Genomic DNA, 13,449 nt, shown 5'->3' on the forward strand with positions numbered 1-13,449 from the left:
CCAGAGACAACAGAGAGAAACCAGAGAGAAACCAGAGAAACACCAGAGAGAAACCAGAGAGACACCAGAGAAACCAGAGAGACACCAGAGACAACAGAGAGAAACCAGAGAAACACCAGAGAAACCAGAGAGAAACCAGAGACAACAGAGAGAAACCAGAGAAACACCAGAGAAACCAGAGAGAAACCAGAGAAACCAGAGAGAAACCAGAGAGACAGAGAGACACCAGACAGAAACCAGAGAGACACCAGAGAGACACCAGAGAGACACCAGAGAGACACCAGAGAGACACCAGAGAGAAACCAGAGAGAAAGAGAACAGAAACCAGAGAGAAACCAGAGAGAAAGAGAACAGAAACCAGAGAGAAACCAGAGAGAAAGAGAACAGAAACCAGAGAGAAACCAGACAGAAACCAGAGAGAAAGAGAACAGAAACCAGAGAGAAAGAGAACAGAAACCAGAGAGAAACCAGAGAGAAAGAGAACAGAAACCAGAGAGAAACCAGACAGAAACCAGAGAGAAAGAGAACAGAAACCAGAGAGAAAGAGAGCAGAAACCAGAGAGAAACCAGACAGAAACCAGAGAGAAAGAGAGCAGAAACCAGAGAGAAAGAGAGCAGAAACCAGAGAGAAACCAGAGAGAAAGAGAAGAGAAACCAGAGAGAGACCAGAGAGAAAGAGAGCAGAAACCAGAGAGAAAGAGAGCAGAAACCAGAGAGAAACCAGAGAGAAAGAGAAGAGAAACCAGAGAGAGACCAGAGAGAAAGAGAGCAGAAACCAGAGAGAAAGAGAGCAGAAACCAGACAGAAACCAGAGAGAAAGAGAAGAGAAACCAGAGAGAAAGAGAACAGAAACCAGAGAGAAACCAGAGACAACAGAGAGAAACCAGAGAAACCAGAGAGAAACCAGAGAGACAGAGAGACACCAGACAGAAACCAGAGAGAAAGAGAGCAGAAACCAGAGAGAAAGAGAGCAGAAACCAGAGAGAAACCAGAGAGAAAGAGAAGAGAAACCAGAGAGAGACCAGAGAGAAAGAGAGCAGAAACCAGAGAGAAAGAGAGCAGAAACCAGAGAGAAACCAGAGAGAAAGAGAAGAGAAACCAGAGAGAGACCAGAGAGAAAGAGAGCAGAAACCAGAGAGAAAGAGAGCAGAAACCAGACAGAAACCAGAGAGAAAGAGAAGAGAAACCAGAGAGAAACCAGAGACAACAGAGAGAAACCAGAGAGAAACCAGAGACAACAGAGAGAAACCAGAGAAACCAGACAGAAACCAGAGAGACACCAGAGAGACACCAGAGAGACACCAGAGAGAAACCAGAGAGAAAGAGAACAGAAACCAGAGAGAAACCAGAGAGAAAGAGAACAGAAACCAGAGAGAAACCAGAGAGAAACCAGAGAGAAACCAGAGAGAAACCAGAGAGAAACCAGAGAGAAAGAGAACAGAAACCAGAGAGAAACCAGAGAGAAAGAGAGCAGAAACCAGAGAGACACCAGAGAGAAACCAGAGAGAAAGAAAGCAGAAACCAGAGAGAAAGAGAGCAGAAACCAGACAGAAACCAGAGAGAAAGAGAAGAGAAACCAGAGAGAAAGAGAAGAGAAACCAGAGAGAAAGATAAGAGAAACCAGAGAGAAAGAGAAGAGAAACCAGAGAGAAACCAGACAGAAACCAGAGAGAAAGAGAAGAGAAACCAGAGAGAAACCAGAGAGAAACCAGACAGAAACCAGAGAGAAAGAGAAGAGAAACCAGAGAGAAACCAGAGAGAAAGAGAACAGAAACCAGAGAGACACCAGAAAGAAACCAGAGAGAAACCAGAGAGAAAGATAAGAGAAACCAGAGAGAAACCAGAGAGAAAGAGAACAGAAACCAGAGAGAAACCAGACAGAAACCAGAGAGAAAGAGAAGAGAAACCAGAGAGACACCAGAAAGAAACCAGAGAGAAACCAGAGAGAAAGATAAGAGAAACCAGAGAGAAACCAGAGAGAAAGAGAACAGAAACCAGAGAGACACCAGAAAGAAACCAGAGAGAAACCAGAGAGAAAGATAAGAGAAACCAGAGAGAAACCAGAGAGAAAGAGAACAGAAACCAGAGAGAAACCAGACAGAAACCAGAGAGAAAGAGAAGAGAAACCAGAGAGAAACCAGAGAGAAAGAGAACAGAAACCAGAGAGAAACCAGACAGAAACCAGAGAGAAAGAGAAGAGAAACCAGAGAGAAACCAGAGAGAAAGAGAACAGAAACCAGAGAGAAACCAGACAGAAACCAGAGAGAAACCAGAGAGAAACCAGAGAGAAAGAGAACAGAAACCAGAGAGAAACCAGACAGAAACCAGAGAGAAACCAGAGAGAAACCAGAGAGAAAGAGAACAGAAACCAGAGAGAAACCAGAGAGAAACCAGAGAGAAAGAGAACAGAAACCAGAGAGAAACCAGAGAGAAACCAGAGAGAAACCAGAGAGAAAGAGAACAGAAACCAGAGAAAACAACTGGATATATGATGTCACTTACCAAACATCTCTATCAAACTAATAAAGATCAGACACAAAAACACATGAGAATCAAATCCGTGTTTACAATCCAGATTTCCAAAGTGAATATAAAAACGTGTGATGCAGCAGAAACAGAATATATTATAATATAATGTATATTATTATGTATAATATTATTTCACAAACAATAACATCATGTGATGTTAGTTCTGCTGCCGTTTATTCACATTTGTTTAATCTGGTTTCAAATTGTCTTTTATTCCTGCAAATTCTTTCTCACTATTAATAAAAAGATCTCTATATTCTGCAGCCACATCTGATCTAAACATGCAGTCATTCAGTCTTCATATCCAGTGAAGTGTGTTAGTGTCCTCCATCTCGAGCTTCACGAGTCTCTCCGAGTCACATCTGACATGATTTATCAACAATAACTCTGATATTGTTAGTAATATTTCAGCCGGACTGAAGCAGGTTTACTTGATTATCATCATCATTTATTATAAAAATCACGAGTATCAAATACAATCATCAGGTTTATTTGTTCATCTGTCAATCATTGCATTATGTTTTAAAACTACAGATCATAAAACTGAGCATTTTAATATAATCTTACTAAGACATAGCCTATTATTGGCAGATATTGATATTTATATGTATTTTATCTCAGTATCTACTGTACTGTTATAAAGATCTCATTGATAAAGCATCTGCAGCATATTTTCCCTATATTCTCACTATCATAATATATAAGCCTGATGCATCAAAGATGATACAAAAAAATTAAAACGTATATTTTTAGATTTTATCTTATATTGTGTGTAAAATTTCAATAAACAGTTCCGTTTTAAAAATATGATTTCGTCCTGTCAGTGAATGAATGAGCGGCTCTAAAAGCGGGTCAGAACCGCACCTGTCGCGCCTCAGACTCTCCAACCACCCGCCAGTCTGAGCTAATGAAATAACACTTACTATTATTTTAAATAGGTTATACGTTTATTAGACACTTAAAAAAGATAATAATAATAATATATATATATACACACTCTAAAAATGCTGGGTTGTTTCAACTCACGTTTGGGTCAAATATGGAAAAAAACAACCGTTGGGTTTAAAAATGTAATTTAAAAATCTAAACCAACGGCTTGATTTGTCCATATTTGACCCAAACATGGATTAAAACAACCCAGCATTTTTAGAGCATGTGTGTGTGTGTGTGTGTGTACAGTATAAACATACACTATTAGTACTGTAATACGCGCCTGCAATAAAGAGAGGTTCAAATAGACCTCACTAAACTCTATTTCAGTGAAGTACTCGCGGTGTGTCCTGACCTTGTGAGGAGCTTTGAGGAGTCTGTGGACTCCCGCGATCTGGTTGATGAGAGGAATATCTTCTCTGAAGGTGTAGAGAGGAGGTCTGGTCGGCTCCGGGAAGTTGGTGCTGTTGAACGGATCGGTATCGTCTAAAAACTGAACCCGGCTCACAAACGAAGACATGATTCATCCCGGTGTAACGACCACGACCGTTTCCAAGCGCGTCGGTAACGACAACAACACAGCCACGGGGAGCCTCGGTGGATCCACGGGAACACGGCTGGGAAATGCAGGAGCCCGTTACAGTTCCCGTGCAGTGCCGAGCGCGAGTGCCTGTCCGTGTCATGGACTCACCGGACCGGACCCCCCCGGGGATTAAGCGCTTTAGCAGCGGGAGCCGGTGACGGAGAAACAGCGAGCTCTAGCGGCCAGACAGAATACTGCACCTGGTCCTCAGTCTCACCATGGTAACCACAGGAAACAACACGGGCTGAGATTTAACGTTAACCTTTTAACTTCACTTTAACTTAACTTCAAGTCGTTTGAACTACGTTATTACGACCATTAATGTATTTTAACTTGTATGTTTCAAATACTAGTATATAACCGAAGCTATATACTAGTTTTTTTTTTTTTTTGTTAGCTTAGGTAGTAGCATATTTTCGAAAAAAAAACTTCGATAACAAATATGATACAAGCATAATTCTGTTTAAGAATTCATTAATTATGACATGATTGTAATAAAAAAGAAATATATTATTAATAAAAATGAACAATTTCGCAAAACATATCTAAAAATGCAATTTCTTTCACTTTAACTACACTGCTCAAAAAATAAAGGGAACACTTTTTAATCAGAGAATAGCATCAAGTCAGTTAAACTCCTGGGATATTGATCTGGTCAGTTAAGTAACAGAGGGGGTTGGTAATCAGTTTCAGCTGCTTTAGTGTTAATGAAATTAACAGCAGGTGCACTAGATGGGCAACAGTGAGACAACCCCCAAAACAGGAATGGTTTTACAGGTGGAGGCCACTGACATTTTTTCCCTACTCATCTTTAGCATGAGGCGATACCTGGACCCTACAGAGGTTGCGCAGGCAGTCCAGCTCCTTCAGGATGGCTCATCAATACGTGCCATTGCCAGAAGGTTTGCTGTGTCTCCCAGCACAGTCTCAAGAGCATGGAGGAGATTCCAGGAAGACAGACAGCTACTCTAGGAGAGCTGGACAGGGCCGTAGAAGGTCCTTAACCCATCAGCAGGACCGGTATCTGCTCCTTTGTGCGAGGAGGAACATGATGAGCACTGCCAGAACCCTACAAAATGACCTCCAGCAGGCCACTGGTGTGAATGTCTCTGACCAAACAATCAGAAACAGACTTCATGAGGGTGGCCTGAGGGCCCGACGTCTTCTAGTGGGCCCTGTGCTCACTGCCCAGCACCAGGGAGCTCGATTGGCATTTCCAGAATTGGCAGGTCCGCCACTGGTGCCCTGTGGTTTTCACAAATGAGAGCAGGTTCACCCTGAGCACGTGACAGACAGGAAAGGGTCTGGAGAAGCCGTGGAGAATGTTATGCTGCCTGTAACATCGTTCAGCATGACCGGTTTGGTGGTGGGTCAGTGAGGGTCTGGGGAGGCATATCCATGGAGGGACGCACAGACCTCTGCAGGCTAGACAATGGCACCCTGACTGCCATTAGGTATCGGGATGAAATCCTTGGATCCATTGTCAGACCCTATGCTGGTGCAGTGGGTCCTGGGTTCCTCCTGGTGCACAACAATGCCCGGCCTCATGTGGCGAGAGCATGCAGGCAGTTCCTGGAGGATGAAGGAATGATACCATTGAAGGGCCACCACGCTCACCTGACCTACATCCAATAGAACACCTCTGGGACATTGTGTTTCGGTCCATCTGACATCACCTGGTTGCACCTCAGACTGTCCAGGAGCTCAGTGATGCGCTGGTCCAGATCTGGGAGGAAATACCCCAGGACACCATCCGTCGTCTCAGTAGGAGCATGTCCCGACGTTGTCAGGCATGCATACAAGCACGTGGGGGCCATACAAACTACTGAGAACCATTTTGAGTTGCTGCAATAAAATTTCAGCAAAATTGACAAGCCTGCTGCATAATTTTTTCACTTAGATTTCCGGGGTGTCTTTGAATTCAATCCTCTGTAGGTTCATTATTTTAATTTCCATCAAACGATGTGGCATCCTTTCGTTCATAACACATTACCCAGTCCATATTAGTATAGATATCCAGCATGATATTTTTCCCCATTGAGATCTGATGTGTTTTCAAAGTGTTCCTTTAATTTTTTTGAGCAGTGTATATAAATAATCAAGATAAAAAGAAAAGATTAGTACATGAATTAAAGTTTGATTGATTACAGTAAGAATCACGTGAACAGCTAGATCAGGCATACTACTGGGGTCCTAAATCAGCACTTCATGGTGGTTAATGTTATCGCATTGGACTAAAATCGACTGACTTTGCTCACACATGCCCAAACAAAATTAATATTCTTTTCCTGGTCAAAAAATACCAAGCCTTTTAAATTGCTCGCTATAATTTCTCATCATGCTATATATGTCACCAAATATTGGATTCAATCTTTTTTGTCAACAAGTCACTTTGCACAGGTTTTGTTTCTTTTTTTATTTGGAACTGATTGATCGTGCACTGTAAAAACTGATGTTATTCCTCTGTATTTTTTACTTGTTTTCCAGTGTACACATATCTAAACATTCTTAAATCCCCCTGTAGTCAATAATTGTATCCCTTAAAACTCATCTTTGATCGCCAAAATTACATTTAAGAAAAAAAAATCTTAATGCTTTAAAATATCTTGAATGTAAATCGACACCTTGCCTCATTTAGTATGCGTGGTTCTATGAATATGTATATGAGCCCCGCCTCCACTCACTCACTCACTCACTCAGCTCAGAGATCCACATATAAAAAAAAACTTAAAAGCTGGATCTTCACCACAGGGGGACTTTAAATCAAGATACACAAGAGTGTTGTTTTCTGAAAAAAATATCAAAATTAGGTGAGTTTATGCTTAAAACAAGAACAAATACAGCCAGTCGGGTCAGAATAATAATATTGTTTTCTCTTTAAATTAAGTTTCTGACCCGACTGGCTTGTTCTTGTTTTAAGCATGAGGTGTATATAATAAAGGGATGATAACGGTTGTGAAATAATTGCCTCATATAGTATTAACTGCAAATAAATGTTGTGATGTTATTTCCATACATTTTTGGTCCAGATCTTGTATTGCCAGTGCGAAAGTCCAGCACTCTGTAAAGTCTCCTCTTGATTTTATTTCTCAAGTAAATCAATGTATCTTGATTTAAGATTTTCTAGATATTTTTAATGAAAAAAAAAGGCAAAATACTCAGTATATGTAAATACAAATTTTTATTTTTTAATTTATTTATTTTTTGCTGCAGTGTGTGAACGTGAATGTGTTGTTAAATTATTAAAATATTACCTTAATATCTCTGGGACTCAGTTGACAAGGTTTGTGAATCCGTGAACTAAGTCATTAATCGACAGCACAATCTCACTGAAGAGCTTTAAATGGTAACTAAACCCTAAAACAACTTTTTTTAGTTAATGATCTGTAAGACTGAATGATGTGTGGTGGTGGATCTGAGAGTGTGAGTTGAGACACAGACAGCAGGGGGCAGCAGAGGGTCACGTGACCGACCCTGATCATCAGCGAAAGCCTGTGAATGTTCAACAGTGATTTATCAAAGCGCCTCACTATGGCAAGCCATTTTAACATTTAAAAGCTAATTTTGACTATCCGGAATTAACATTGTAGATATCAACAATGTCTTTCTGACTAGTCGTAATTACATTTTGGATAGCTGGAATTGTCATTCAAGATATCTGTAACGTAATTGTGACTAGTCGAATCGACAGATAGAGATATCTGTAATTCAGTTTTAACTAGGCAAAACTGAATTACAGATATCTGCAATGACGTCATTGAAAATGACATTCAACTCGTCACACATCTTAAATGACAATTGCAGATATCTGTAATTCAGTTTTGACTAGGCAGAATGAAAGTTAAAGATATCTCAAACGTCATTATGACTAGTGCAAATTATTGTGCATGACGTTGCTCTATTTTAGATATCCATTTCCCCTCCCCGCCATATTCAAAGAAGAAGTGGGTTCATTTCCTTATTTCTATGAATGGAAGAAGAAAGGAGCAGTCATGGCGTTGGCTGTAATCGAAAAAAACACCAGAAAATGATTTTTATATATAAAAAAAAAAAAAAAAAAAAAAGTTGCAGTACTATGTTTATGATCATGCTTAAAAGGTTATTGTTGCCGTAATATTTATGCGTGAAAGAGATTCACACTAATTCACTTTAATAAAGATGCTGACATGCATGCTATTCTTGCCATGGAAGTACAATAACATTAACTTCCTTAGATGAGAAAAAAAGTTCTTAGTTCAGATTAGTTCTTATTTTTTATTTTATTTTTTCAGTTTGAAACAGTATCTAACAGCATTAAAAAGACGATTAAAAACTCTGGTTGCTCCGACATGGTGCTAATCAGTGCTAATTAAAGTTAACAGGTGCTATGTGATTTGATGATTTGAACAACACGCTCTGCTCCCGCCTAAAGTATGATGCATACAGATATCTGCAACGTCATTTGGCCTAGTCAAAACTCTAATTCAAGATATCTGTAATTACATTTTGACTAGGCAGAATGAAAGTTACAGATATCTCAAATTTCAGATATCTCTAATCAAAATTCATTTCAAGATATCTATAACTTGATAATAGATATCTACAATTAAATTATGACTATCCCTAACTCCAGTTTGAGATATCTACAACGCCATTTTGACTAGTCATAACTCCAGTTACAGATATCTACAACGTCATTTCGCCTAGTCAAAACTTAATTTAAGATATCTGAAAAGGAACATGTAGATATCTTGAATTGAGGTGAATTAATGAAATCTTGAACTGGAGTTATGACTAGTCAGAATCAAATTGAAGATATCTCAAACTAGAATTACAGATATCTACAATTCAGTTGCAGATATCCGTAATTCACATAGTGGATATCTGCAACTGAATTGTAGATATCTGTAATGATAAACCCCATACAAATGAATGGCAAAAGAGACGTCATTTGTCCTAGGAAGAATGTCTTTGTGGATATCTGAAATGACAATTATGGATAGGAAGAATGTAGTTGTGGATATCTGAAATGTTCTTTTTGACTAGGCAAAACTGAATTACAGATATCTGCAACACATATCCAGTCTAGCTGTTAAATGTTAAAATGGCTTGCCATACCTCACAGGCTGTGATCATAAAGCTGCTGACGTTACGCAGGTGAAGGTTTATTCTCAGAAACAGAAACCGTGTACATCCTAAACAAAGCATTAATGATAAAGCTGGTGTTACTGAGTCAACTTTAATCTGTCACACACACTCGCACAGGTTCTGTATTTCTTTCTTTGGAACTGATTGATCTGTAAAAACTGATGTTATTCCTTATTCTTCAACCACCACTGGATAGGAGGCAGATGAGGATGAGATCAACAACGATCCAGCACAGCACTGAACACACAAGGAGAATAAATAGGGAGCAAACAAGGCAGGAAACGAGGGAGGACAGGTGAGGCAAATCAATCAATAATCAGGGAACAAGATGGACAGGGCTAGACAATCGACAGGAGAGCACATGGCACAAGGAAACATGACAATGTGCTCTCACTAAACCTGCAAACACACAATCACCACCAGCCACGTGCTCACACAAAACTAATGAGAACACTCATACGCCACGTGTTCACACAGAACATGACAACATGAAAGCTCACAGCCAGCGATAAACACAAGCTGTGATAAAGTGTGTGCTACACAGCATGAAACAAGACACAGACAAGACAAAACAGGAGTGTCAGAGCTCTGTCACAGAACCAAGAAATACACCGGACAGAAGCGACAGAACCCTGACCCTGAGAACCGTGTGGAAACTGATACATTGTATTTTTCAGGATTATTTGATGAATAGAAAGTTCAGAACAACAGCATTTAGTTGAAATAGAATCTTTTGTAACATTATAAATGTCTTTACTGTCACTTTTGATCCGTTTAAAGTAGCATGTATGAAAATGACCTCCACAGATCTGGATTCGTCCCGTCGGATCACAGAAACGGGTCTTATCAGTGCTGTAGTCACTCATTATCATTAATGAACAGCAAACAGTGATGTGGTGAACACGAGTTCAGGAGTGACGTCTGTCCTCAGAGATTACAGGAGTCTTCACTGCTAAACATCACTCAGTGTTTCTGGCTTTACAGTGCAAACATCTAAACATTCTGAAATCAAGATACAGTTACTGGAGAATTAAGCCTCGTTTTCTGAAGGAAAAAAAAATATAGCCTATATATATATATATATATATATATATATATATATATATATACTGTATATATATATATATATATATATATATATATATATATATATATACTGTATATATATCATCAAATGAGAGTTTAAGCTTAAACGAGCTATCTGTTAGTGGGCTCAGAAAAAAATAAAAGTGTATTTTTCTGATCCTTCTGGTAGAAATTTGTTCTTGTTTTTGAGACAAAACTCTTATTTTGATCAATTTTTCAGAAAAGATTTTATTTTGCTTCTCCAGCAACTGAAATATGGAACCTCTATTTCCGAATGTTCTCTGAACGTCCGAAACATCCCGTTTTTAAAATGTTTAAAAAACGTTTTTTCTTGGTTATGTGAACGTTAAGGAAACATTCCATTATTCTTCAAACATTGGAACTTTTTAATGTTCTGAAACAAGAAGTAACATTTAAAAAACATTAGACGAACATCCAACTAAAACGTCAAAACGTTTCAGAAAAAAACGCTCCATGAATGATGAATAAATCATGTTTGGTTAAACTTTACTTTAAGGTGACGTAGTTACATTACTCCCTCAAATGTGGTCCTCGAGATAAGAGAGCAGAAGTACAATTAAAGTATATTATAATAAAGTAATTTCAGAATGTTTTTTTTAATCATTTTAAATGATCAGAATACATCTATGACAAAGGTTTCTAAAAATATGTTTTCTTATAAAAAAAAAGTGTTCCCGTGGCTCAATTTACCCAAGATTAGGGGTAAGTTGATCCGAGTTGCACCATCTGGCTCTAACTGAATCTGAATCAAACCCAGGTGAAAATGTAAAGGTAATTTACCTCTTTTAAAAGCTAAATTAATGATCAAATTTCCTTTTACAAGTCATATTTATTTTCTTAAAGCTGTCAACATAAAGCCAACCAAATGAAGTTGAAATTTCAATATGTTTGCATTTCTGAAACAATATGTTTAACAGCAAAGTTGTAACCTTCCTAAAAAACAGACTAAACAGAGTTTGATGAGTAAAAAAACGCTGGCTCAATTTACCCCACAGCATTTGGCTCACTTCGCCCCACAGTTGCCATTTTGGACAAAAGCTAGCTTACCAATTCAGACTAATCATATTTAAGTAAATGATTTGCATGGTTTTATACATTGCTATATCACCAATGTGGATCATAAATATATGTAGACCTGGACAGATTTGCTTTGATGTAACAGCCATTAAATCGGTTATGCAAAAAATTTACTTTGTCAAGTCAAAAATAGCTTTTAAAGTAAATGGGTGTGTCTGGCAGAAATGATGGGCGGTTACAAAATATATGGTCACATGACAATAAAAGTGTTCAATTGCCCAGATAAAGGGGTGGCTCATCTTACCCCACTCTCGCCTTATGTGTTTTTATGTAAATAACATTAAGAATCTGCACTTGAAACTAAATTAATAAGGGCCAAAAAATAAAAACTGATGCCCAAAAACAAAAAACATAAGAAATGTATAACTTTCAACAAACGTTGTATTAATATTACTGGACGAACGATCTGAGAATGTTCCCTGATCATGAGTGTAACCTGTGTAAATGATCATCAGTGATTTCCACCGTCATTAACTCTCTCTTTACTCTCTTTCTGCTCACACACTACAGTTATGTCACATCCATTTATAGCTGTCAAACATGATAATGTACAATCATCTGCTGATCATCATAAAATAACCCTGTTCAGTGAGTTATATAATAACCCAGCGCTTGTGTTCTGCCTCACTGACTCCATGAGTTAAACACGACACGTTCCCTTACTCACTACAGTGATTACAGCACTTTTAATATAGTGTTAATCACAAATAATTGACTGGATGAAGCGCTGAAACATGAAATCAGCATCTCACATCTTAGGTAATCGCATCAGACGAGTCAATAAGTGTCTTGAAAACGTCTCGATGTGAAGCTGAGCTGTTCAAACGCCATCAATGATTCCCGCATAACACACACACTCGTTTACTATAAACCTCGGTGGACTTCAGGATGGGATGTGCATGGGTTTATGATGCTATATATGGTGTATATCTGTAAGATAGGACACTCTTGACCTGGAAACCCACCCCTGGTAAACCCGTCAGTTTCTCTTCACTCGTTCATAATATCAGAGGAATAAACAACAAGTTATTATATAGCTGAGTCATTCAGAGGGATCTCAATCACTGATAAAATAATATATTAACTGATAAAAAACTGATAAGCGACTAAGGCGATAACATTTAAGGTAAATAAAAGGTCAAATTTTATGAATATTAATAAATATTTTGAACCCAAAATTCAAAATAATGATAAAATATATATATTTTGAATACAGATAATTTATTGTTATTATTTTTTATTGTGAGTTTATTTTCATGCCTATTTAACTGCGCAAAAAAAAAAAAAAAGTTTAGTATTAGTAAAATAATAATTGTAAGGAAAAAAGCAATAAGGAAAAACAATCTAGAAAATGAAAAATAAAATCTATGATAAAACAAAATTTGCATAAAATTAATCCAGCAAATTCAAAGAACATGAAAAAGAAATCATGAAATTTTACAAAAGCCGATATACACTACTTTTTTAAGTTTGGGGTCTCTTCTGCTCACCAACACTACATTTATTAGATCAAAAAATACAGTAAAAATAGTGAAATATTATTCTAATTTAAATCAGCTGTTCTCTATGTGAATATAGTAAACTGTAATTTATTCCTGTGATCAAAGCTGAATGTTCAGCATCATTACTCCAGTCTTCAGTGTCACATGATCCTTCAGAAATCACTCTAATATGATGATTTGATGCTCATTTATGATTATTATCAGTGTTGAAAACAGTGTCATATTTGTGTGGAAACTGATATATTTTTATTTTTTATTTTTTCAGGATTCTTTGTTGAATACTTTCTTTGAAAATATTTTTTGGTTATAAAAAATATCTTTTATTCAGAAAGGACACGTTAACATTTATAATGTTACAAAAGATTCTATTTCAGACACATGCTGTTCTTTGGGTGGGTGTTCTGTGGAACAGCATGTGTCTGAAATAGAATCTTTTGTAACATTATAAATGTTAACGTGTCCTTTCTGAATAAAAGATATTTTTTATAACCAAAAAATATTTTCAAAATGCAAGAATGCACAGATATGATTACCTGCCCTTTCCAACCAGACAAACCTTGATCCCACACCTCGAGTCTAACCTGTCAAAACGGC

The 13,449-nt window shown here is 37.7% G+C and overlaps 1 protein-coding gene across 2 annotated transcripts in view; it reads right to left on the bottom strand.

The window, feature by feature from the left end:
- fhod3a (formin homology 2 domain containing 3a) overlaps positions 1–4,195 on the bottom strand; it is a 67,530-nt gene extending 63,335 nt beyond the window's left edge. The window contains exon 1 of one of the 2 annotated variants that reach the window (XM_084131174.1): positions 3,815–4,195. In XM_084131174.1, coding sequence (XP_083987300.1) covers positions 3,815–3,979 — 165 coding nt within the window. In that variant the 5' untranslated portion in view covers positions 3,980–4,195. The remainder of the gene's footprint in view (positions 1–3,814) is intronic. The other variant, XM_084131175.1, reaches the window with a different exon arrangement.
- Between the last annotated feature and the right edge of the window lie 9,254 nt (positions 4,196–13,449).

This window comes from Abramis brama (assembly GCF_963993115.1).
Source record: "Abramis brama genome assembly, chromosome: 12".
Lineage (NCBI taxonomy): Eukaryota > Metazoa > Chordata > Actinopteri > Cypriniformes > Leuciscidae > Abramis > Abramis brama.